This window comes from Mustela putorius, unplaced genomic scaffold (assembly GCF_011764305.1).
Source record: "Mustela putorius furo isolate JIRA1106 unplaced genomic scaffold, ASM1176430v1.1 tig00003859_pilon_pilon_pilon, whole genome shotgun sequence".
In the NCBI taxonomy this organism is placed as follows: Eukaryota; Metazoa; Chordata; class Mammalia; order Carnivora; family Mustelidae; genus Mustela; species Mustela putorius.
In genome coordinates, this window is record NW_025422011.1 from 31,786,208 (window position 1) to 31,813,695 (window position 27,488).

The following is a 27,488-nucleotide window of genomic DNA, read 5'->3' on the forward strand; positions in this document are numbered from 1 at the left end:
TGGGAGGCCTGCTTCCAAGGGGTGGCCTTTGATTTTCCTGCCCCCAGGCTAGGTGCCAGGAGGACTGATCCTTGTGAAGATCTTGTTAAGAGAGGGCATCTTACCCTATTTCAGAAGCTCTAAAATACTGATCCAACTCTAGCCCAGAAAACACCGCTTTTAATTTTGGGGACCTATTGTGGCTTTCTGTTTCACCAAGAAATGTCAGCCCTTATGATACCCATGAATTTAACATGGATTCCCCATCCCTTAATCCTACATAGAGAGAAATCTCTGTGTGAGGCCCACGTGCACAGGCTCTTGGACCTTCCTGCATAGATGGAGTCCTCCTGTGGTAGTCACATGGCAGTCCAGAATCAGCCCCTAACCTGACAAAGCAGTCCCAGTTCCCAGGGGTCAAAATTGCCCGAAAGGATATCTTTTGTTAGGCTGAAGTCGTAAACCTTCATGAATGCTGGCCAGTTTGTGTCTGTCTCCACAGCTGCTTCCCCGAATCTCAGTCCCGGAGCTTCTCCAAACTCCTCCCAAAGCAACTCGCTTATTGTCTCCACACCACCTGGTGAGGTTCAGTACCAGGTTTCCTGTCCTGGCTTCTCCCTTTGGGTGGCAGCTGAGTCCAACCCTGGTCCGACCAGGATGCATCCCATCTTGCAGGCTTTCTAGTCAGGACCCCTGTTTGGCCTCCTCCCCAGAGGACTCCCACCTAGGCCTGGTCGGGCTGCCTCTGAGGAGGTAGATGTACTTTCTATTGGGGTTTTGAGCTAGTGTGGGGAAACAGGCCTTGCCCCAGATGAGTCTAGGTAGGTGAGGACAGAGGCAAGGTTGTGGGAAAGGGGCTACAACTGGTGCTTTCTCTGCTAAGAGAGAACTCAGAGAGGGGCTACCCCAGAACTTATTTAAAAAGGTCTCTATTTGAGCCACTCTTTTCTTTTTGGTTTCTTCCCTTTCATTAGACTGTGTACAGGGGCACACCCTTAAACCAGCTCGGAAAGGGGCATGGTGCCAGGGAGAACAGCCTGCCCTTGTCAGAGATGTTGGGCAAACTCGGGCTCTGACCAGGCATCCTGGGTTCAATTCCCAGTGCTGAGACTTCCTGGCTGTATGGCCTTGATTTCCCTCTGCCTCAGTTTCCTCATGTGGTTTCTGTGCTGATTAAATGAGGGCTCCCCATAGAATGTGACATGTGAAATGTACTTAACATGTCAGGCATTACTGACAACCATAGCTGGGGAACCAAGGGAGGGCATTCTGGGGAGGTAGATATGTTTTTGCTAAAGGGACAGCTGATGGTCTGAGGGGCTAGACATCACTCACCAGAGTCTGGACTATTCCAGGTTTGGATGCATGCAGCGACCCACAGTCCCCTTTGCCTGGAGCACCACCACAGGTAACAGGGGTCCTGATTGGGGTTTCTATGCCAACTGGTCTCTCCCCTTATCCCTTAACCCCTGAGAGGCCCTCATGACCCACTGAGATGACAGTGCTGGGAAGGGAAAGCGTCTATACCACTTTGAGGGTATTTAAGAAAAGATATGGTCTCTTTGCATTGCTGTCTGACATGTGTTCACTTTCTCCAGCAGAAGGGGGATGAGGCCGAAGTCTCTTCACCTCACTTTGGCGAGCCTGTGAGTGTGAACTCTATCCTATTTGGGTGATTTGGGTGGGAAACACTGTTCCAAAAGTCTAGGCTAGCCCTGGGAAGTCTTCAAGTGAGTGTGAGTGGAGTGTCATGGCTGGGGAGGCTAGAAGTTTCCTCTGTTCTATGATGACTGGAAGTCTAAAGTATGGGGGGCTAAGGAGGCAGGATTCACCTTCACTTTAGCCTTATAACCTGGCACCTTCACTAGGGCCACTGGCCATAGACTAGGGGGACTGCTGGGCCCAGGAACAGTCAGACAAGACAGCTGCTTTTGTCACTCTCGTAAAAATTACAGTAAATTTCCAGTTCCTGATTGGGATTCCTCTTGGCAGCAGCCTGGAAAAATCTCATCTTTGCTGATGAGCACTAGGGTCCCACCTCTGCTTAGAGCAAAGTGCTCAAGGTGATGCTGAGGGCAGCATGAAATATAATCTCATCTAGAACTGGGGCTAGGATAGAGTCCTCTGGCAGAGTTTTGCCACTCACACAAGATAGCCATACAAATCCTCCTCACAAAGCAGGTTTCCCTTGAGAAATGAAATAAGAGTCCAGAATCTTAGAACTTCTGAGTGGTAAGATAATCACCTTTGCAAGAATCACCTGATCCAGAGATCCGTAACCGTTTTTAGATCATGGAATTCTCTGCAATATTGCTGAAAGCCATGGTTTCTCTTCCCAGAAAAATACATACCATATGCACACATAAACACACATATACATTTGCAATAGTTTCAGAGGGCTCACAAATCTGATGAGAAATCTGAGTCCCTAAAGAGTTAAGGGCCTTGCCAGGAAGAGTCAAGACTAGAAACTGGGGCAACTGAGTCAAGGCTGAAATTTGTGACTGTCCCCAACCGGTCTACTATTCCGCTGTCTTCCACAGCCCCTAGCCCTTGGGAAGTCCTTGGAAGATTGTGAATGACAGGTCCCCTTGTCCTATCTGTTTTATAGACCTCAGGCTTGCCTGTGCATCCTCCTTTACTGGTTTATATTTGACTGAGAAGCCCTCCCCTTCCACTCAGTGCACACACATACACACAGCCACCTTAGCAGGGTCTGTGGGGACAGAGGCCCCACAGTGGAAGTGGCCCCACCTCTTTCCTCTCCAGCCTGCCTCCAGAGTCCCAGCTCTACCTTGTCTCTTTCAGAATGTCTCCAAAGGGTTAGCTGACCGGAAGCAGAATGACCAGAGGAAAGTGTCTCAGGGCAGGCTGACTCCTCGTTGTCCCACAGTTGAGAAATCCAAAGAGACTGCAATTGACCAGAAGGAAAACTGCGATCCCCTCCAATGCCCTGAGGCCACACCCAAAGGCCCAGCTTCTGGCATAGGCAGTGGTGGGAAAATGGCTCTGAATAGCCCTCAGCCTGGCCCTGCTGAAAATGAGCTGGGAAAGGCACTTCTGAAGACAGCCAAGGAAGGCAACCCTCTGCCTAGAGGTCCAGCCCAGGGCTCTGGAGGGGTGGCTCCCCTGAGCCCCCAGGGAAAAGGTACAGCTGGAGAGCCGACAGGGTCAAAATTTGGCTCAAAAGCAGAGTTGCGGCCCCCTGCTTCCCGGCCACCCCTACAGCGGGGAGTCTCCTGGGACAGCGGTCCTGAAGAATCTGGCCCCCGGCTGCAGAAAGTGCTTGCCAAGCTGCCTTTGGCAGAGGAAGAGAAGCGTTTTTCAGGCAAAGCTGGCAGCAAGTTGGCCAAGGCACCCGGACTCAAAGACTTCCAGATACAAGTGCAGCCAGTACGGATGCAAAAACTGTCTAAGCTCCGTGAGGTAAGTTCCTGGGGGCCAGCTGGGCAGGGTGTGCCCTGGGCTGGAGACCTCTAGGCTGAACTGCTAGGCAGGGCAGCTGTGGCCTGGACTGGGGCCTTATGGGTCCCAAAACTTCCCCATCCTGATAAATCAGGCCCACTGTGCAGCATCTTCTTCATATATGTTTCAGGTGCTTTTACCTCCCTTCCTAGGGTGAGATCAGTGGGATGTAGTTGCCACACAAAGTCACATTTTAAGGGGAAGGCAGGTGGACAGATGGGCACATGGGCCCTCAGTACTGGGCTGTGTTTTCCCCTCCAGTCAGAGCTGGCAGCTCATAAACAGGAAGCCCTTGATAGAGTGCCTTGTCATGCCAAGGATGGCATAGATTTTCCCTCTGTCAGGCCCCTGAACTTTCCTTCCTCATGCCTTTTAACCAAGGGCTTCAAGTCCATCTTCAGGTATAATGATGGCTATGAGGGGCTGCTCCCCCTGTGGTGAATTTCTTCCACTGTCCATGATGGCCCCATCTTTCACTGGCCATCAAACCAGGCACAGTAGTCTCTCATGGGGAGACAACCCTACGCAAGGGGTGATTGGGAATATCCAGCAATGTATGGGACCGAGATAGGATGTGAGGGTGAAAAGAGATGAACAGGACAAGGAATTGTTATCCAGTCCCATTTCCCCAGAGGACCAGCCCAGGCCACAGGCCAAGGCAACTGGGACTCCATGGGGTGGGTCCTGGCACCCTCATAGCTAGAACTGGACAAGGTTCCCCTGGCTCCCCTACAGAAGGCATGTGAGCTGGGGAAGGAAAAGAGGCATCTGATAGCAGTCAAGCACAAGTGAGGAGGTTTCTGTGCTAGCAGGGACACATTGCAATGTGTCCTATTCAGAAACCTTTATTCCTATTCAGAAACTTTCCATGATGCTCTGAATTGGAGGCTCCAGGGAGCTGCTAAGGGAACAGGTAAAGGGCCATGGCCAATTGCTTCCATTTGGGCCAGGAGCACCCTCTGCTGGCCCCTCCCTTTTTCTTCTTTATCCGGGGGACAAACCACTCAAGTGGCCCCTGCTACACGGGAGACTGAAAATCCCCTCTTACGCACAAGTCACAGGCGTGAGGAGATCTCTCAAATGTTGGAAGTGCTGGTCTGGTGCTGACTAACCTGTGGTCAGCATCCCCATCTCTCCTGGGCTTCAACTGCCAAGGCCCCAAGCAGCATAGTGGGGCAGCAATTCTCAGGCCTCATTTGTCTGGAGAGTTTAACAACTCTAGGGGTGCCATAACCAGCCCCTGACGAAACTGGGGTAGGAGAGGTCACAACTCCTAGAAATGGGCATTTACTGCCTTGAACAACAGGGCAGGAAGCTCTAGCTAGCTTGAAGCACAGTCATGGGCTCAACAAAATTTCCAGCAGAAGCTCCATACACATCTAGGCGACCATCCTGTCCCCAGAGCCCTGGGCTCTGCTTCTGTTTGTCATATAACTCTCAGCCACAGTGTGGCTGGAGCTCATTTGCCCTGAGGCCCCCAGGCTTACTTAAAAGGCAGACCATGCCAAGGACAATTCTTAACCCAAGAAATGTGGTGCTAATGGTGGGGTTTGGGGCACTTTTATGGGCTGGGAGAGGAGCTGTCTTCCAGGTGCCCTTCATATGTCACCATGTCATGGCTGTCCACCCCCCTTTGAGGCTGCCCCTAGTACCTCCCACATAAGGCTGGGTGGTCACAGAGGCATAAACAGAACCAAGAGAAGAGCTCCACCTGATGTTATTGTCTGAAATGTTGTTTTCTTCTTCCCCTAAAAAGGAGCACATCCTGATAAGAAATCAGAACTTAGTGGGGCTCAAGCTTCCAGAACTTAGTGAAGCAGCTGAGCAGGAAAAAGGTAGGTGGGGTCCGGGCAGATGCTCTCCTCAGGCCAAGGCTGGATTCATTTCTACCAGATAAAAGAAGGTGAATGTGTAAACTGGAGACTTCTGTCAGGGCTTTGGTCTCAGTGGCGAGTATGGGCCAAACACAGAGGAGGCCCTCAGTAAATATTTGCAGATAAATGAATGAATCAGATCATGTTTCCTGCCCAGAGAACCTCTAAACTTGTCTCCTCCCAACCAGCACCCACTTCCGGACCCTGCCAGCCCTCCCTGAGCCTTGTTAGCACCTAGAAGGCCTGGAAGGGTGACCCAGGCCTCAACTTTTGACACTTCCTTTTCCTCTCACACCCAGGAAGTCACTCAAATAGAACAGTTCCTCTTTTCAAGACATCAGAGTCATCTCTTGCTTTCTAATCTGCTGTCACCACAAAGTCCAGACACCAGCCCTTTCCTCCCTGGCCCTGCAAGTCCCCACCCATCCACCCTGCCAGACTCATCTGGAAAATAAGACTTTGGATCTCCTGCCTCCCTCCTGCCCCCCATCTCCTGACTCACCTCTTCTCTGGTCAGTCATAGCACAGAGGCCTTCTGCTTAAAGATTGTTGTATGGGCAGGACCAGGGTGCCACCAACTTTGTTGGAAGCCCTGATCTGAAATATAGTTAACTAACAGCTACCTATTCAATATTAACAAGATTCCCAGAAGAAAAATTTCCAACAACTTTTTAAAGTACTAATTAAAGAAAATTAACCATCTTTAGAGGAAAACTTCGGGGAAAAATATGATATATTTTTCTACTTTTAATTTTTATTGTGCTTATTAAAGCAGCTTCAAAACACTAGGAAAAGATTCATCTTAAAATTTGCCCCACAATCCCCTAAATTCTGAAAAAAAAATGCAATTTTTATTCTTTCCAGTATTTACCTGCATTTATAATTTTTTTCACAATTGATTTGTATAGCTACATCTTCTTGTTTCTACTTTTTAAACTTATTTCATAACTGATTCCATATATTTTGGCCTGTCCTGTTGTTTATCATTGAATAGGTGTACCTTTCCACTGATGCATTGACTGCTGGGTATTCCAAATGTTTACAGTTCTCTTAGCTATGATTAACCACCCTGCTCTAAATAACTCTGTACTCATAGTTTTTTTCTTTCTTCCTTCAAGTTATTCCCTTGAACAAATTCTCAGGCTTAAGATTCACTGGGTCAAAGTATAGAAACACTTGCATTTGCCAAATTGCCTCCAGTGTAGACTGCTACCGGCAAAGACTGAGGCATCTTCCTCCTAAGAACTACCAGCACTGGACTTTGCTTTGCTTTCACTCCTTACGGGCCAGAATATATTAAGAATCAGATAATCAATAAATGCCACTTTGTTATTACTTCAACTAATTTGCTAGCAAGCAAGTTCAAATTTAAATATTTTAAATGTTTATTTACTCTGTTTTTTCTTAGTGGGCAGATTAGCTTTGCATTGCTCTACCCAAGTGTCCATATGGGTATTAGGGTTTTTTGTTGGTTTATTTTTTGTTGGTAATATATGTAAACTCTACAGACATTAACCTTTTACAATATTCTTCTTTTGAAATTTATTTCTAGTTTCATACCATAATGCTTGGAAAAGATGCTTGATGTAATTTCAGTCTTCTTAAATTTATTGAGACTTGTTTTGTTCCTAACATATTATCTATTCTAGAGAATATTTCATGTGCACTTGAGAAAAATATGTATTCTTTCGCTTTTGGGTGGAATGTTCTGTATATGTTTATATGTTTCTAATAGTCCATCTGGTCTGATACGTCATGTAAGGCCAATGCTTCCTCATTAATTTTCTGTCTGGATAATCTCTCCATTGATGAAAGTGGGGTTATTAAAGTCCCTTACAATTATTGCATTGCTGAAAATTTCTCCCTTTAGCTCTGTTAATATTTGTTTTATATTTAGATACTCCTATATTGGGTGCATAAATATTTGCCAATGTTACATCCTCTTGTTGAGTTTGTATTTTTCTTAGTACTTTTTCATCCCATCATTTTTTGCTTTTTAACAAGTTTTATTTTAGAGATATTGTGAAGTTTTTTTTTAAGATGTTATTTATTTATTTGACAGACAAAGATCACAAGTAGGCAGAGAGGCAGGCAGAGAGAGAAGGAAGCAGTCTGCCTGCTGAGCAGAGAGCCCGATGCAGGGCTCCATTTCAGGACCCTGGATCATGACCTGAGCTGAAGGCAGAGGCTTTAATCCACTGAGCCACCCAGGCGCCCCAAGAAATTGTAAAGTTTTTATGATAATCTTTGCCTATCTTTTCTTTTGAGAAGTCTTCCATTATTTAAATTGCTATAAAAACATTACTTCTCCCTAATTGGGATAGCAAATCTATTTTCTAATAGTTTGATCTATTTATATTTATTTTGCTAATACCTGTGGAATTTATTTTAAGATATAGGTATTTGGAAATTTAAGATCCTTAATAATTTTTTATTAGTATGTATATTCTCATTATTTTGTGGCTTAGACAATCATATACTACATTCTTTTTTATATATACCAAACACTAGTTCTGAGCACCTTATTTTCTTTTATTCTAATCAATACTGACCCATTTTAATTACTGCTGCCTTAAAATATATTGTATTATGTAAGACTACTTCTCTTTCACTATTCATCTTTTTCAGAATATTCTTTATGTTCTAGATATAAAGATTCAGTGCAAAATAATGGAAAGAACAACTGCACAAAAAGTCAGGAGATCTGAGTTCCTGTCTCAGCCCAGGAACCAACTGACTGAGTCTTTTTTTTTTTTTTTTAAGATTTCATTTATTTGACAGAGATCACAAGTAGGCAGAGAGGCAGGCAGAGAGAGAGAAGGAAGCAGGCTCCCCGCTGAGCAGAAAGCCCAATGCAGGGCTCGATCCCAGGACCCTGGAATCATGACCTGAGCTGAAGGCAGAGGCTTTAACCCACTGAGCCACCCAGGCACCCCTGATTGAGTCTTTAAATGCATTCTTCAACCTCTGTTCCCTCTCATACGAGCTGACCTCAGAAGGCTCATAGCTCTAAAAAGTAAGATTCAAGGGTTACAGGTCCTTTTTGGTTTTGCCTCTTAACTACCCATTTCTTTCTTTTTTTTTTTTTTTAAAGATTTTATTTATTTATTTGTCAGAGAGAGAGAGAGATCGAGCACAAGCAGACAGAGTGGAAGGCAGAGTCCGAGGGAGAAGCAGGCTCCCTGTGGAGCAAGGAGCCCGATGTGGGACTCGATCCCAGGACGCTGGGATCATGACCTGAGCCGAAGGCAGCTGCTTAACCAACTGAGCCACCCAGGCGTCCCTTAACTACCCATTTCTTTAAGTGAGATTTATACCATTCTATACAACATTTTAATTGTGATTGCTCTAAAGCTACACACTGGATTCAGAAGAACTGTCCTAGTGTTGTTTGTTTTATAGTTTATAGACTTTTTAAAATTACTTACTTTGAAAAAATTTAGTTCTCATTCCACATGGTGTGTCCCTCTATAAATCTGGATTTTCCTTTCTTTTTCCTCTAAAAGATTTGAAGCTCTTTGTACAGGTCTCCTCATCTCTCATTAGGGCACATTCTGTACATTCTTACCTATTCACGAAGAAGACTCTTTTTTTCATTAGATTTTCCTAGTTGACAATCAGTGGCATAGATGAATACTGCGTGGTATTATATGTGTTTCTTTTATATGAAGAAATGATACATGGATTACTACAGTGACTAACTAGCACAATTACTATAACTAGAGTGATTACTGCATGCCAGGTACTGGATTAAGCATCTGATAATATTTCACTTAATGCTCATCACAAACCTAGGAGGCAGGCCTTACTCTTCCCTTTTACAGATGAGGAAATTGAAGCCTGGGGAGATTAAGTTCACATGGTTATTAATTGCTGAAGCCAGGATCAGAATCCAGAGGTGACCAAATCCAAAGGCTCTTGACCACTTTGCACAATGCTTTTCTCACATTCACAATCTGTTATTTTTATTTTATTGAATTCACTGTCTTGGTTGTATATTTGTGCATATGTGTGTGTGTACTTGTGTATCTGTCCAAGTTTCCTACTTTGGCAACATTCTCTAATACAATAATGGTGATAAGGAGAATACTTGCCTTGTTTCTGTTTTTAATTGAATTGTTTTTGTGCTTTTCTTTGAAGGATCATGTTGTGTCTGATTCTTAAATAGATGTACTATTTTAATTTATTATATTATTTAATTACTAAATATTTTATATTCCTAAATAGAAAAAGATATGTAATAAATCTGTAGAATATAAAAATACATTATTTCATCATATAGTATACCATTTTATGTATTTTATGTTATTTTATACATATTATATGTTTATATATTTTTATATATAGTGTATTATTTTACATTTTTATTATTTTAAGGAAATAATCTGGTCTTTAAAGCTTCAATATTTATGTTGAATTTTATCAATTTGCTTTGGGCATCTATTGAAGAATTACATAAATTCAGTCATTTAATATAGTAATAATTTTCCAAATTTAGAAATATACCCTTGTGGTCCTGGAATAAAATTCATTTGGTCATGTTGTAATTTCTTTTATGTGTACTACCAAATTTTCTCCATAAGTATTTCTTTTAAGGTATTCTATAACGTTCTAGCATTACTTAAGACAAAATTCTACGTTGCTTTAACATAGAGGCCCAGAAGTATGCTAACCTGCAGGGTAGAGAAGAATGTGTCAGCCTCGAGTAATGATTCTAAGGCAAGCTGTCAGGTTAGCAGGTGGCTCTGCTTCACATAATCATTCAGGGACCTTAGTTTCTTCTCTGCATTTCTATACATTCTCCTAGATGTATCTTTATAGAAATATATAACTTTTGCCATGGGATATTATCTTAGAAGTGGAACTGCTTGATCAAAAGACATTTATATTTAAATACATATACATACTGCCAAATTAACTTATAAAATGTATACCAATTTTGGGGCTCCTGGGTGGCTCAGTCATTAAGCATCTTCCTTCAGCTCAGGTCATGATTCCAGGGATTGAGCCACCCATCGGGCTCCCTGCTCAGCAGGAAGCCTGCTTCTCCCTCTCCCACTCTCCTGGCTTGTGTTTCTCTTTCACTGTCTGTTTCTCTGTCAATTAAATAAATAAAATTTTTAAAAAATATATGCCAATTTAGATATCCACTACATGCCCTCCCTCCCATTTTTCTGTCATTTCTAGGATCTGGGTGGTTAAGAGTTTAAGCTTCAACACTGATTAGCTGCATAGCCTTGGGCAAGTTTCTTAGTCTCTAGATGGCTCAGTTTGCTCATCTATATTATAGGTATAATAATAGTACTATAGTACCTATTTCGTTGGGCTGATATAATTTTTTTATGTGATACTGGTCTTTATTCCAGCAGAAAACTGGCATACATTTTTAATTCCTCTAATCAAGGTTGTGGAACTGTGTCACATGTGGGATGTTGTCCTGTATACTCTACAGTATATGTAGGATGGTGCTGGAGATGTGGTGAGCAGCCACATGTGTTTGATTGATATCTGCAGATTTGGGACTTCCTTTTCCTACATTCTGAACATTCTGAATCAAAGAGCTTCTTCCCCTCTCATATCTAGCATGAAAGACTCTGGGAGTCTCCGTGAAAGCTAAAGAGGCCAGCTCTTTTTGGGAGCTCTAAATACAACAATGTATATGAGCTCATAGGAAAAACTCGAGTCTCTTATGATAATTGTTGGCTGTCCCTTTGGGAAATGGGAAAGATCCTTATCAGAACATTCTGGAATCTTAAGAACTTTGGCTTTCTTTCAGTTTCTGAGGATTGGGAGGCTCTTTCCTGCTGCATCTGGTCTTTCCAACAATCCAACAAGTTTTCTTCACAGACCATTTGTAGGATGTTTGGGTCCTAATCATTTGCAGGTCATTTCATGCCAAAGATGTGAGGCTGATTGTGGGCTAGTTCCCAGACTGCATGCTGGGAATGCAGAGGTGAAAAAGACTCAGGCTCTGCCTTCAAGAAGAGGGCCTTGTCTTGGCTGTCATTATTACTGGTTCCTTCAGTTACCTCAACAACGTCCATCCCATCTCTCAGCACTCCTAACCTCCTCATCCAACTCAATTCACTGCCTATACTCAGCCAGAGGAAATCTCTGAAATACGCATCTGGTTCAGCATCTTCAGGGCCCTTTATTCAGCTCTTAAGATGAGCACTAAAATCCTTAGTAGGATGTACAAGGCCCTGTGTAATTAACCCCCCTTCCCTTTCCCACATTTTCAATGGCCACTCTCCTCACTCTCAATATCTTGGCCTTCCTTCAGCAACCCACTCCTCCTCCTTGGCTTGGCACGGGCACAGAACCTGGAATGTTCTTCCTCTCATCCTCTTTGCCTAATGGACTCTCATTCAGTCTTTTCTGCGCAAATGTCACTTTTCTAGGGAACACTTTTCCAGTACCTCCAGATCCTTCTGTCTTATAAAATCTATCACAATATGAAATGAAATGTTTGATCTAAATGTAATGTAATTAATCTCTGTCCCATGAGGTAACAAGCTCCCAGAGGACAGTAACTTGTCTATTTTGCTCAGCATTATATCCCTAGTTCCTAGCCCATTGTCTGAATCATAGTAAGCACTCAATAAATACTGGATAAATGAATGAGTTCACCTTCACCTTCTAGGAGAGGAAACACAAGGATGAAAACATCACTATAATATATTGTATCAAGACTTTACAATACAGGGCGCCTGGGTGGCTCAGTGGTTTAAGCCGCTGCCTTTGGCTCGGGTCACGATCTCAGGGTCCTGGGATCGAGTCCCATATCGGGCTCTCTGCTCAGCAGGGAGCCTGCTTCCCTCTCTCTCTCTCTGCCTGCCTCTCTCTCCATCTACTTGTGATCTCTGTCAAATAAATAAATTAATTAAAAAAAAAAAAAGACTTAACAATACAAAGTACCTAGGAACACAGGGAAAGAAGCAGCCAGCTCAGTAGGGGTGAGTGAGGGCAGGATTCCAGGAGCAGCTGCTTTGAGCTGAGGAAAAGAAAGGCACTGGAGACAGAAGCAACAGCAGGAGCAAAGACACACATGCATCTTCCAGTTCTCGGCATCCTTCAGGAACAGAAGTAATCCTATGTAAACCAAGTGTGGGTCATGTGTTCTAGAGAGATGAATATGAAGGGTGGAGTATGAGTAGGGAGTAGGGGAAGTGAAGGCTTTGAGGGACAGTTAATGAGTTTGAACTTCATTCAGGACCCCTTGGAAAGCCAGAGAAACCTGCAGATAAGGAAGCATCAGGATCAGAGCTGAATTTGAGAATAATTCTTCTTGACAAATTATGAAAGCTGGCCTGAAATGGGATAGGCTGGAGGCAGGGAGACTGGTAAAAAGGGTATGGAAACAGCATGGTGAGAGGTGATAAGACTGTAGATTGAGATGGACAAGAGGGGCATGTGAATGACAGGTTTGAGAGCTCTCTGGAGGTCAGCTTGCCAGGACTTGATGAGGAGACAGGGTAGAGGGGAAGACCAGAAAGACCACCAAATGTGTGTCTGGATGGCCACGGTGGGTGATGGCATCATAAATGAGGATGGGGAGAACAGGAGGAAGAGCTCACTGGAGGAGAAAGACATCAGGTTTGGATTTGGATATGCTGAATGCTCATGGAGAGCAGCTTGGATGCCACAGTCTGACAGACCTAGTTTTGCATCCCAGTTCTACTACCAATTGGCTGCAACACTGGGAAATCTACTTAACTTAGCTGAGCCTAAGTTTCCTAGAATGCAGAAAATTAGCTTAGCAATATTTATCTTGCAAGGCTATTGTAACAGAAACTACAGCTAACACAAGTTGATGTTTGATAATAGTGGCTGCTGATATTGTTTTCATCATCTTGATCCAAGTGACAACATCTAGGAAGTAGTTGGATATCTGGACATGGAGGTTGAGAGAGATATGGGGAGTCCCTCTAGCTACCCCAGTCTGAGCTCAGAGCCCTCAGATTTCAGGCAGGGAAAAGTCCTCCTTGAGAAGATCAATCTGAGGAGAGTTTATCCCCAACCAATAGCTTTGGCCTTTTGGGGGTCATCCTGAGTCTCAGAGCATCTTTAATCAGAAGCCCCAGAAGTTATTTTCTAAGTCTTGGAGATTTCCAGAAACAAATGCTTTCATTGGAATGAGCTAATACAAGCAGATATGTTTAAAATAATTCTGTTAAAATGCCTCTTGCATATTATAAAAATATTTAAATAAGAGTGAAAAATGCAAGAAAGTAAATATAGCTTCTAACAAATGCCCTCTTCCCACAAATACAGGGGGAGGAAGGGAAGAAGGAAGAAGATTATGTTAGATTGCTAGATGTACTTATTTTAGATAAAAAGTATGAAAATTTAATTGAACTTGAATTAAAGCAGAGTGAAACTGTAGGAATTGCTGAATTTTGGCATTTTCTTCCTCTAGAAAACAGAGATTAGTTTTTTAAAGTTTAAAATATACATTATGAAATGCATTAAGAGTTTGGAGTCATTGAGGTACTTTTTTTACATTCCATGTTTTAAATTTGGATTATTGACTTCCTACTGAAAAAGCTGAAAGTGACCGCATTTCTTCCCACCTTCATATTTCTTCCTATCCTTCCATCTCCACAAATACAAATGATAAATTATACTTTTTGTACTGTCAAGGCTTTACCATCTACGTTCCTTTCTGTAAATATAATTTCCATAGTTAGCCCTAAACTTATATGTAAAAGGATTTTACGCTGATCATCATTCCCTTTACGATGGCTCACCATTACCTAGTTTGTGATTTTGATTTATGTTTTGTTTAGCTAGATTTTATTATCCAATAGTTTTTCTAGAAGGGCTCAAAGGTGCTGTTTCCTGAATTTTAGTACGTTTAAAAATGTTATCTTTATTCTTGAAGGACAGCTTGCAAAGTTTTAAATTTTGGGTCATTCTTTTCCTCAGAACTTGGTAGATGCTACAGTGTATTTAATGTTGTAGAGAAGTCTGAGACCAGCTGATTTCCAGCTCCCCTCAACCTCCACCTCTCCCTGTAGATGGCTTACTCTTTCCACAAGGGCAGTTGGAGAAGCACTTCTTTATACATACGCGCGCGCGCGTGTGTGTGTATGTATAAATGTATATATGAATTGTTCCTTTTGTTCACTAGTTCAAAGACACCACAATCTGTAAATTTCTCACCAGTATCTCAACTACAGGTCCATTATTTAATCTCTAAATAACTTCAGTCTTTCTTTCTCAGTTGTCATGTAGTTGCCATGCCATTGTTCTCATTTTATTTCTTTTTGATATGGACATTTTCACCTGGATTTTCTCTTTACCTAAACAATTTGTGAAGGTCAATTTTCATTGACTCCTTCCAACCTTATCTGAGATCCCTGTTCTCCCTTCAGTGCTTAGCTGAAGACTGGATATTTTATGTTTGCTTTATTCCTGCTTTGGTGGTAGGGAAAGGGGAAGTTCAGATGGAACTGTGTGTAGTGGTGTTTGTAGGATTGGTTTCTGCTCTTTTTTCTATAACTTTGTTCATAGTCCAACATATGAATTTATTACACTATAGTATGGGCATATCTTATGCTTTTAGGCGAGTAGTAGTGGATTATAGATTATTCCCCAATTTAGGGTAGAATTATAGAGACAATCAGCCCAGGTGTTTATTTTCCAGACTTGGCTCAACTATTCCCAGCAGCCATTCTCACTCCTCTGTCAGCTAGAGGAAAGGAAAAATAGACAAAAACCAGGTGGTGGGTATTATAGAGGGCACGGATTGCGTGGAGCATTGGGTGTGGTGCAAAAAATAATGAATACTGTTATGCTGAAAATAAATAAATTTTTTTAAAAAGATCTAATTTGGATTTTTGAAAGGAAAAAAAAGATCTAAGGATTTTGGCCACTATGCTATTTTTCAAAAGTGGTGGTCAGGGGTAGGGAGCAGCTTCAACTGGGGCTTTCCATGTGTCTCCTGCCCACACTTTATTGGATGGGCTTGTTTTATTTTTTTTTTCTTTTGTCTTACATTCTGGTAAATCCCTCCATATTGTTTGAGATAATCAGCTCTGGTAAAATGCTGTGCAATCATTCTGCTTTTCCTCTCCCCTCTTACTCAGTAAGAAAAGCAAATAGTAGCACAGGAAGTTTTTTCTCTTGTTGGGAGTATTGTTGTAGTAGCATGGAGATCCTTCCTTTCTGAAGAAACTTTCTGAATCTCCTGTGGAGGCTGCCTGCTCACCCCCTCAGTCTACTTCCCTTCTCATTCTGTGGTATTATACTCTTGCCAGAATTCTTCCTCTTAACATCTTCTCCTCAGTAATGATTCTTTGAGGGAAGAAAAAAGAGCTATCAAGGGTGGGAGCTCTACATTTATTCCTAGCAAGTTCTGTCTTTCTCTAGCCATTATTTTTTTTCTGCATATAACTTTTTATTAAAAATTAACATATCTTATAATGTATTATTGGCTTTGGGGATACAGATCTGTGAATCATCTGTCTTACCCAATTCACAGCTCTCACCATAGCACATACCCTCCCCAATGTCCATAACCCAGCCATCCCATCCCTCCCCCCTACCCCCCAGCAACCCTCAGTTTGTTTCTTGAGATTAAGAGTCTCTTATGGTTTGTCTCCCTCCCTGGTCCCATCTTGTTTCATTTTTTTCCCCTCCCTACCCACCACGACACCCCACCCCACCTCTTAAATTCCTCATATCAGAGAGATCATATAATAATTGTTTTTCTCTGATTGACTTATTTTGCTTAGCGTAATACCCTCTAGTTCCATCCACATCATTGTCTAGCCATTATTTTTTTTAAAGATTTTATTTATTTATTTGACAGACAGAGATCACAAGTATGCAGAGAAGCAGGCAGAGAGAGAGGAAGGGAAGCAGGCCCCCTGCTGAGCAGAGAGCCCGATGTGGGACTCGATCCCAGGACCCTGAGATCATGACCTGAGGCGAAGGCAGCGGCTTAACCCACTGAGCCACCCAGGCGCCCTCTAGCCATTATTTTTAAAGATGATTGCTTTTTCTTATATTTGAGAGTTGCTGGTATATTTATGGTTTAAAAATTTTTGTAATTGTTGACTTAATGAGGAGGATAACTGGTTCTAGGATCTACAAGTTCTAGGATCACCCTTCAGATAGCCATCTTATCAGGGCTAGAAGGCCTCACTAGTTATTTTTTTGGTGGGGCAGGGGAGGCTCAACCTAGGCAACTTCTCTTGGCAAAAGCCCCTGTTATGGCTTTCATTTGATTATTAGTTCTTCTTTGGTTCAATTAATCATATGGATTTCTCAGGAGTCCACTGCTTAATTATCTCTCTGCTGGGTGCAGTGTGGATACATAAAGGTATAACAAGACCAGAGGGAACACAAGGTTTATCATCTATCACACTGAAAAGTCAGAGAGCAGTAAGTGCCAGGACAGAACCCAAGAGATGACTGGTAGCTAAGAGAACATCTAGTTCAATCTTATATTCAAAGAAGGATCACTGACTACCCCCATTTCTGACAGATCGCTCTCCAGACTTTGCTGGGATACCTTAAGTACCAGCAAACTCCTGAACACTGTTCTGTTATTGGAAAGCTCAAAATATTTAAATAATCTTTATCTTGAACCAAACTATGTAAGTCTTCTTCTTTCTGCATGTTCTCCTTTGGAGAAACTTCTAATTCACATGACTCCCAATCTTAGCTGCACTTAGATGGCTACCACAAGTATACCTCTAGTCCCAATCTCTGGCCTGGTGTACAATTCTGGAAAAAGAGCTGACTGGAAACCTACCCATGAGAGATGGTAGAACATGGATGACTAGAAGTCCTGCATGTGAATGGAAACTAACCATTGTATGGGATGAAGATACCTGATTTCACCCAAGTAAAAGAGATTTGAGGCTTTTAATCCTAAAGGTACCATAAGCCCATAGGAAGGTACAGTGAGTCTATGCTGCATGAATAACAAATGTCAATGCCAGGGACATTTGCCCATGTCTTCCTGAGTTAAGCACTTGTTAGAACGTATCTGGGACAGCAACAGTCAGAACGTGTGCAGGAAGGGAATGATATCTAGAGGGCATAGGCCATAGTGGGTGATAATGAACAGATGAAAAAACAAGGGTAAAGCCTGGAGAAGGGAAGCTTTAGAGAGCTACAAGAGCTGTCTTCAAACCGGAGAAAGATTTATGGGAAGGAGAATACTTGGTTGGTTCTTTCTGCTCTCAGAGCACACACCCAGGATAGTTTCATGAGATTAAAAAAAAAAAAGGCTGTTCATTGGTTCTTTTGGCTAAGAGGCATCTATTTCTGGGATCTGTAAAAGATCTAATGACCCTAACTTTACCCTGGAAAAACACTGTTTCTATTTCTATCTATGGGGATATGGAACAAGATTTCTAGGTAGGACATCAGTGATTGAATCACTGAGTTCATTTGAGAAAGAATAATTGGGCAACAGGCCTCCTGAGAAGCCTGCCAAAAAGAGGGGACTTTTCCAAATATTACAGCTAAAGAGCAACCAGCTTTCAGTTGCCAGAAACCAACCCTGAACCCCAGACACGGGAGCCTGCTTGGTACTGTGGGGAGCAATGGGAAAAACTAGAATTTAAAGCAGATGAAATTGATTTGAAATCTGACAATGAGTTACTAGTTTTGTGACTTTAAGTTATTTACCTTGCAGAGTCTTGACTAACCTACCTGTAAAATAGGATGATTAAGTTCTAGCTCACTGGATCATTGTGAAGATAAAATAAAAATTATAAAGCCCCTAGCATATAATTAGGTTCTTATAAACTGAAGCAAGTTACCAACAGTGCTACTGTGGTTTCAGACATTTTATAAGTTAAGCACTTTGTTTTTTTTCAGGGCTCCCTTCTGAACTCTCCTCAGCTATTGAGGAAGAAGAACCAAAGACTGGCTTGGATGTCATGCCTAATATTTCTGACATGCTGCTGCGCAAACTGCGGGTCCACAGGTCTCTCCCTGGAAGGTAAAATGAAGGCATGGGTTGCATAAGACACTGTATTGGGTAGGCCCTGTGTTAGATTCTAGATGGGACATAGGACAGCATGGGCCTTGATTTTTGGCCCCAGAATGTTCAAAGTCTAATGGTCCAGACAGGGCTAATGCAGCAAAAAATAAAAAGAATAATAAAGAGCCACATAAGGTGCTTCTAACTCAAACAGCAGATGGGTTTCACAGGTGGGCATGAGGTATCACCAGAGGCTCATGGCAGCAGAGGGTGGTAGACTTTGGCCCAGGAAAAATGGTTTCAGTCTGAGATCTATCATTTACCCATAACTGAGAGATTCTAGGTCTGATTTATGCATAAACAGAGATGTAGAACATTTGGAACCACACGAAGAAGGATTGCTTGGGAAATCTACCAGGCTCTTCCACACACGGAGAAAGTGACTTCACTTGCCAAATATCATCCTCCTCACCTACACAACAAAGGTCATAAGTGAGCTGTCATTGGTAGGATGCTGCACTAGCTAAAAGAGACAGTGTGTAAGCAGGCATGTCAGCACATGGTACACCCTTGATAACTGGATTGAAAAATGAATGGAGGAGATAAGAGAGGATATCACTAAGGAATAAGAATTGAGTGGGTGCCTGCAATTGAGGCATCCTGCCAGGCTCAAGCAACCTGGAGACTAAATTGTTGGGGGCCTGAGAAAGGCCATTAGGAGAAATCAGATGTAACAGAACTCCCTGACTTGGGGGAAAGGAAAACAAGTTTTGTCCAGGGGATGTGATATTCAAACTGCACACTATCATCACCTAAAACACTGACATCAGGCAATGCTCAGAGGGGCCTAGAAATTAAGCCAGCATCAGGAAAAGTGCCAGAAACAGGTCAGAAGCGGGTTGCATTCTGGAGAAAGAGGAGCCCTCCTACATTGTTGCTGGGAATGAAAGCTGGTGTGGCCACTCTGGAAAACAGTATGGAGGTTCCTCAAAAAGTTGAAAACAGAGCTACCCTATGACCCAGCAATTGCACTACTGGATATTCACCATAAAGTTACAAATGTAGTGACCCAAAGGGGCATGAGCACCTCAATGTTTATAGCAGCAACGTCCACAATAGCCAAACTATGGAAAGAACCTAGATGTCTATCAACAGATGAATGGATAAAGAAGATGTGGTGTATACACACACACACACACACACACACACACACACAATGGAATACTATGCAGACATCAAAAATGAAGTCTTGTCATTTGCGATGACATGGATGGAACTCGAGGGTATTATGCTGAGCAAAATAAGTCAATCAGAGAAAGACAATTATGGTTTGATCTCATGTATATGAAAAATTTGAGAAACAAGACAGAGGATCATAGGGGAAAGGAGGGGGAAAATCAAACAAGATAAAATCAGAGAGGGAGACAAAACATAGGAGATTCTTAATCTCAGGAAACAAACTGAGGGTTGCTGGAGGGGAGGAGATGTTAGGGATAGGGTGTCTGGGTGATAGACATTGGGGAAGGTATGTGCTATGTTGAGTGCTGTGAATTCTGTAAGACTGATGAATCACAGACATGTACCCTTATAATACATTATAGGCAAATTTTAAAAAAAAGAAACAGGTTGCATCCACAGCTGAGGAAGGGCATGGGTGGGGCCAGTTCATCTCAGGGAAGGCAGAGAGAGGCTGTCCAGAGGCAGGAAACCAAAGGAGAAGCATGGCAGCACACTGCAGGTTACAGAGCATGTTTATATGCTGTGCCTTTTGGTGTTTGTAACAACCCAGTGAGGCAGAAAAGGAAGATTTTGTTTATCTTCAGTGAGAGAAAAGAGGCAAAGCAACATGATAGTAAGTGACAGAGTCAGGAATTGAACTCAGGGTGGGCTGAGTTGCAGACTCAGTGCCTTTCCATTATACTAGGGGCCTGTTACAAGTACCCAAACCAGCAGAGAGCCTGATGCGGAACTCTATCTCAGGACTCTGAGATCATGACCTGAGCTGAAGGCAGAGGCCCAACCCACCGAGCCACCCAGGCACTCAGCACTGGTACTCTTGTCTGTAAGGAACAAGGCTGGTGAATAGTATTATTGACTTCTTTTTCCTCAATAAAGCTGAAGATAATTAGTGTCATTACAGCTCACCTCCAGCTAATTAAATTCCCCCAGCTTACCTGGGTGAGGGAAACTGAGCAGTTCTATCTTTTATGAGTTAATAGCTACTAGCTACAAACCTTGAGGCCACATTGGACCTGCATGGGCCTGCATGGTCAATGAATTAAGATCAGCATCTGAACCTGTGATCCAGGCTCTCAGATTGTAGTCAGTGGCTCTCGTGCATTGAGAGATACATTGCCCATCCCCAAACTCTCTGCTCCAACCACTAAACCAGGCTCCCTCCTCCTGGCCTCAGTAAAGGCTATTTGCAGCTTAGGCTCATGGCTGGGCCCAGAACGCTCTACTCCTGTTTTGGGGCTTGGGATAGATGGGCAAAGAGTTGCCCAGCAGAAGGGGAAGCCAGAATTTCAAGAATCCTTCACTTAGAAAAAATATGGGGAAATTTAATTTCCCCATGAGTTTTAATATGAAGTTTTAATATGAGTTTTAATATGAAGGATTTGGTTTCATGATCTATGTGGGCTATGTGAATTGGGACTGGACCATACCAAGAAGGAGCTCAGAGAGTCAGCAAATTGAATAAATTCAGTAGAAAAATCAGGTCTGGTGATGCCTGGGTGGCTCAGTCAGTTAGGCATCTGCCTTCAACTCGGATCATGATCCCAGGGCTCTGGGATCAAGTCCCACATTGGGGATCAAAAACCAATAGGAGCAATAAATAGGCACTTAATCAATAAGTAGTCATTGGAGTGCCTATTATGTGCCAGACATTAGAATGGAGAACAAACAGACACAGTCCCTGTTATTAGGGCACTTACATTCTAGGCAGAGAGACAAATAATATTCAAGTAACTAAATGTACAGTTCCAGGCAGCAAAACTGCGAAGAAGACCATAAGATAGTCACATACAGAGAATAACATAGGGATGGAACATTGGGTAGAGGGTCAAGGAAGGCCTCTATGATAAAGTAGTAATTAATATGAGACATGCAAATGACAAAATGAAGTCATCCATGCAAAGATTTTGGTGAAGACATTTCCAGACAAAAAGCACAGTAATTTCAACAAATGGTGTGGATGACTTGATGCAAAAGAGTAAAGATACAAATGTAGTGACCCAAAGGGGCCTCACACAATACATAAAAATTGACTCAAAATGGACCATAGAGCAAAATATAGAGCTAGTGCTATCAAACTCTTAGAAGACAACATAAAAACAAATCTTCAATACGTTGGGTTAGTCCATAGTTTCTTAGATATGACACTAAAAGTACAAGCAATTAGAGGAAAAAAAATAGATGAATAGTATTTCATCAAAACAAAAGTTTTTTGATGCAAATAATACCACTAAGAAAGTGAAAAGATAACCCACAGAATGTGAGAAAATATTTGCAAATCATGCATTTGATAAGGGATTTATTTCCAGAATATATCTGGAACTCTCTAATTCAATAAAAAGATAACTAATTTTTTAAGGATAAAGGATTTAAGTAGACATTTCTTCAAAGGATATATATGAGGGGTCAGTAAGCATTAAAAGGATGTGCAACATCAATCTTTAGGGAAATGCAAATCAAAATGTTAATGAGATACAATTTCATATCTTCTAGAATGGCTATAATAAAAAAGGTGGATAATAACTAAGTATTGGTGAGGATGTGAAGAAACCAGAGTTCTTGGTAAAAGGGTGCAGCCACTTTGGAATAACAGTGTGGCAATTCTTCAAAAAGTTGAATATAAAGTTACCATATGGCCCAGCAATTCTACTCCTTGGTGTATAACAAAGAGAAATGAAAACATGTGTCTACACAAAAACTTATACACAAATGTTCAGTCACAGTGTTTTTCATATTGGTCAGAAAGTGGAAATATCCCAAATGTCCAATGACTAGATAGGTAAATTGTGATATATCCATATAATGGAATATTATTCAGCGATAAAAATGAAGTATTGCTATATGCTACTACATGGATGAATCTTAAAAATATTATGCTAAATGAAGGAAGCCAGCCACAAAAAGCAACATGTTGTGTGATTCCATTTTTATGAAATTTCCAGAATAGGGACATCCATGGAGTGAGAAAGGAGATTAGTATTGCCTTGGCTGGGAATGGGGCTAGGGGAGATGGATCACTAATGGGTACAGAGTTTCTTTTGAGGATGATGAAAAGTTTTAAAATTAACCATAGTGATTGATGGTTGTATAACTCTGTGAATATATTAAAAATTATTGAATTATAAATTATAAAAGGGTAAATTTTGTGGTATGTGGATTATATTTCAAATAAAGCTATTATGAAAGAAAATGGGGATTAAAAAAAGAGGAACGAACAGTAAATGCAAAGCCTCTGGGACCACATTGAAGTGAGTGTGAGGAGCAGAATGGTCAATGGAGAATAGGAAAAGGAAAGTCTGGTAGAGGCTGGTTCACAAAAGATCCTGATTTTACACACTTCACAGCACCCCTGGGGATAAAAATATATGTTTATAAAAATAAAAAAATATATAAAAAATAAAGAGTGGAAATTGAAGTAAAAAAAAAAAAAGATCCTGATTTTATTCTAAGGGAGTTTAGATTCTACTTAAGGGAGTTTAAATTCTGAGGCAGGCATTGCCATCCCAAATAATCTCATTTTACAAAACCTGCTGGGCTTCCTTCTTTTTCGAAGGCCCATGGCTCTGCCCCCTAGCTGTCTATACCAGTTCATAAGATAGAGCTCTCTGTCTTGGTGATCACAGCTTTGTAGTAAAGCTTGAAATACGGTAACGTACTGCCCCCAGTTTTGTTTTTGTTTTTCAACATTTCCTTAGCGATTCGGGGTCTCTTCTGATTCCATACAAATTTTAGGATTATTTGCTCCAGCTCTTTGAAAAATACCGGTGGAATTTTGATCGGAATGGCATTAAAAGTATAGATTGCTCTAGGCAGTATAGACATTTTAACAATGTTTACTCTTCCGATCCAAGAGCATGGAATGGTCTTCCATCTTTTTGTGTCTTCTTCAATTTCTTTCATGAGTGTTCTGTAGTTCCTCGAGTACAGATCTTTTACCTCTTTGGTTAGGTTTTTTCCCAGGTATCGTATGGTTCTTGGTGCTATAGTAAATGGAATCGATTCTCTAATTTCCCTTTCTGTATTTTCATTGTTAGTATATAAGAAAGCCACTGATTTCTGTACATTGACTTTGTATCCTGCCACATTGCTGAATTGATGTATGAGTTCTAGTAGTTTGGGGGTGGAGTCTTTTGGGTTTTCCATATAAAGAATCACGTGATCACCAAGACAGCATGGTACTGGCATAAAAACAGACACATAGATCAGTGGAACAGAGTAGAGAGCCCAGATATGGACCCTCAACTCTATCGGCAAATAATCTTTGACAAAACAGGAAAAAATATACAGTGGAATAAAGACAGTCTCTTCAATAAATAGTGCTGGGAAAACTGGACAGCTACATGTAGAAGAATGAAACTCAATCATTCTCTTACACTGTACACAAAGATAAACTCAAAATGGATAAAAGACCTCAGCGTGAGACAGGAATCCATCAGAATCCTAGAGGAGAACATAGGCAGTAACCTCTTCGATATCAGCCACAGCAACTTCTTTCAAGATATGTCTCCAAAGGCAAAGGAAACAAAAGCGAAAATAAACTTTTGGGACTTCATCAAGATCAAAAGCTTCTGCACAGCAAAGGAAACAGTCAACAAAACAAAGAGGCAACCCACGGAATGGGAGAAGATATTTGCAAATAACAGTACAGACAAAAGGCTGATATCCAGGATCTACAAAGAACTTCTCAAACTCAACACACACAAAACAGACAATCATATTAAAAAATGGACAGAAGATATGAACAGATACTTCTCCAATGAAGGCATACAAATGGCTATCAAACACATGAAAAATGTTCATTATCACTAGCCATCAGGGAGATTCAAATTAAAACTACATTGAGATATCACCTTACACCAGTTAGAATGGCCAAAATTAGCAAGACAGGAAACAACATGTGTTGGAGAGGATGTGGAAAAAGGGGAACCCTCTTACACTGTTGGTGGGAATGCAAGTTGGTGCAACCGCTTTGGAGAACAGTGTGGAGATTCCTCAAGAAATGAAAACTAGAGCTTCCCTATGACCCTGCCATTGCACTACTGGGTATTTACCCCAAAGATACAGATGTAGTGAAAGGAAGGGCCATCTGTACCCCAATGTTTATAGCAGCAATGGCCATGGTCGCCAAACTGTGGAAAGAACCAAGATGCCCTTCAATGGACAAGTGGATCAGGAAGATGTGGTCCATATACTCTATGGAGTATTATGCCTCCATCAGAAAGGATGAATACCCAACTTTTGTAGCAACATGGACGGGACTGCAAGAGATTATGCTGAGTGAAATAAGTCAAGCAGAGAGAGTCAATTATCATATGGTTTCACTTATTTGTGGAACATAACAAATAGCATGGAGGACAAGGGGAGATGGAGAGGAGAAGGGAGTTGAGGGAAATTGGAAGGGGAGAATATGGACATGAGAGACTATGGACTCTGAAAAACAATCTGAGGGTTTTGAAGGGGTAGGGGGTGGGAGGTTGGGGGAGCCAGGTGGTGGGTATTAGAGAGGGCAAAAACATGAATACTCTTACGCTGAAAAGAAATTTTTTAAAAATAGGCAAAAAAAAAAAAAAGTGCTTTCTGTATCAGGAGCTGACCATGTTATGTGGCCTTTTTTTTTTTTCTTTTTTTTTTTTTTAACTTAAATCACACCTCCTTGAGTCCTCAGGGCTTTCTTTGCACATTTTGAAAAAAAAATGTGTTCTATAGAAGAAAAGCAGAAACTGAATTATCAAAATAGTAAGTTTGGTTAATAATGAAAATATGTATATTTCATGTACTATCCAAATAAAGCCAGGAGTCAAAGGCAAGCTGAGCAACATCTGATAAATTCGTTTAAAGCAATATGTGCTCTATATGACAATCAAGATTATGTTGGCTGGCCCACAGAGGAAAGCGCCTGATGGGTGGGGTTGTGACAAGCATTGTAATACAGCATCAAACATCTTTGCAGTTGTTTGTTCCATGCTCTGTACTCTGCTGACTTGATGACCATGGGGTCTTGTTGCCTCATCCTCACAGGAAGGCTCTCACAGTCCTTTGTCAGGGGTGAGAACCAGCCCCTTGCAGAGATAACTGACCCCTACCTTTGCTCTTGGGGTCCCTTCACACCCGTCAAAAGGAGGAAGCTGTGTTTCCTGAGAATCTTATCGATGGCGTGCTCTGTTGCCAAGTCCTATGACGCTGGTAGGACCCCTCCCAGTCCTTCCACCCCAGCACAGGAAAGGGCCTGTGCATTATTTACATTGTCTGGGTTTCAGAACAGGACTAGCTTTAGTCAACAGCAAGAGCAGCAGAGGCAGAGTGAGCATGCAGAAAAAAGGACTGCTAAATGTGCGCATTGCACATGAAGAGGAACCTCTCAGAGTGATCCCTGTGTAGGGGCTGGGACTTTCTTGCCTGGTCTCTAATTCCAACCATCAGAGGAGGTTCTCACTGTAGAGAAGGACTCTGGGCACCTTTTCCTACCTTGTATTCTCTGGCCCAAACACACTCTTTTTTTTTTTTTTTTTTTTTTTTAAATATATTTATTTATTTATTTATTTGACAGATGGAGATCATAAGTAGGCAGAGAAGCAGACAGAGAGAGAGGAGGAAGCAGGCTTTCTGCTGAGCAGAGCGCCCAATGTGGGGCTCGATCCCAGGACCCTGGGATCATGACCTGAGCTGAAGGCAGAGGCTTTAACCCACTGAGCCACCCAGGTGCCCCCCAAACACACTCTTGTCATAACTCTCAGAGACAGAAGGGTCAGGCTTTACAGACCAGGGTAGGCCTGAAAAAATTATGAAGACTACTCAGATGTGTACAGTTTATAAAGTATGTAGCACATGCATTCTCTTACTAAATCCTCACAATAAGCCCGTGAGTTAGTTATAACAGCAGCTAGCATCTCCTGAATGCCTACTCAGTGTGGATGTCATGTATACACACACACACATTTACACATGTATGCATACATAAACACATGTGTGTCATATATGTGTGAATATATACACATATATCTATATATACGTGTGTATACATATTTATAATGTTCCTGCAAGGTAGATATTATTCCCATTTTACAGATGAGCAAATTTAAATAACTTATCTGAAGTCACAGAGAGTAGTGGGTGCTGATGGAGGACTGATGCCAAGATCTAATATTTTCTACCACCCTTCCTCTGTAAGAGTCCATATCTGGGCAAATGTCTTATGATTACAGAGCTCACACAAAGGGTACCCTGCATCTTTTCCAACTCACCAATTCTTCTTACTACATTCCTGGAAAGACATGGTCTGCTGGTAGTTCAAAGTCACTTTTTGGTTTTATTTCATAGGTTGGATATAGTTCATTTGCATGTCTTTTCTTTTTCACAGTGCCCCTCCACTCACCGAAAAGGAAGTTGAGGTAAGTGATTCCAGTGCTTTATGAAATTTAGTGCCTAAGCTTGACTGGGTTTATCGAAAACATTCCATTTTCTAGCCTCTGCCCCTGACAATTTTGTACAAAAATGAGAATGTGTGATTGTGGGATAATATGGAAATTGTGATCAGCCCTACTGAAATGCTGAGACTCCCACCCCAGGTGATGGAAGATTCTGGCAAATTTGGTCAGAAATGAGAAGGTAGCTGGAAATTCTACACTTCTTCAAGAATGGTTTATGCTCTTTAAAAATATGACTTAGAAATGCAAAGTTACTGAGAGGCTGCAGAATTGAACCAAATTTATTTCAAAATTAATCACAGATGGTCAGATTTCACGTTTTAAACTTTGGTCCAGAGGAAGAAGGTACTTCCCTTCTGAGGGTTCCAGACACAAGGAAGGTAGCTCAGCCAAGGTGGGAAGCTGTGCTGTCAGCTCATCAGCCTTCCCTGATTCCTCCTTTACTCCCCTTGGGGCCTCCTTGTCTCTGTAGAGATGCTATCCCAATGGGGTTGGTGGGTGAGCTGAGAGGAACTTCTCTGCATTTCATTCTGGTGAAGGGGTAGGGGAGATGGACAAAGACAG

At 41.9% G+C, this 27,488-nt stretch overlaps 1 protein-coding gene across 11 annotated transcripts in view; it reads left to right on the forward strand.

The window, feature by feature from the left end:
* Nucleotides 1-27,488, forward strand: part of IRAG1 (inositol 1,4,5-triphosphate receptor associated 1) — a 128,066-nt gene that overhangs the window by 67,458 nt on the left and 33,120 nt on the right. For 7 of the 11 annotated variants that reach the window (XM_045065831.1, XM_045065835.1, XM_013055816.2 and 4 more), the window contains 7 exons: nt 482-559; nt 1,335-1,387; nt 1,578-1,625; nt 2,788-3,405; nt 5,201-5,279; nt 18,159-18,282; nt 26,858-26,888. In XM_045065831.1, coding sequence (XP_044921766.1) covers nt 482-559; nt 1,335-1,387; nt 1,578-1,625; nt 2,788-3,405; nt 5,201-5,279; nt 18,159-18,282; nt 26,858-26,888 — 1,031 coding nt within the window. The remainder of the gene's footprint in view (nt 1-481; nt 560-1,334; nt 1,388-1,577; nt 1,626-2,787; nt 3,406-5,200; nt 5,280-18,158; nt 18,283-26,857; nt 26,889-27,488) is intronic. The other 4 variants (XM_045065827.1, XM_045065830.1, XM_045065832.1 and 1 more) reach the window with 3 other exon arrangements.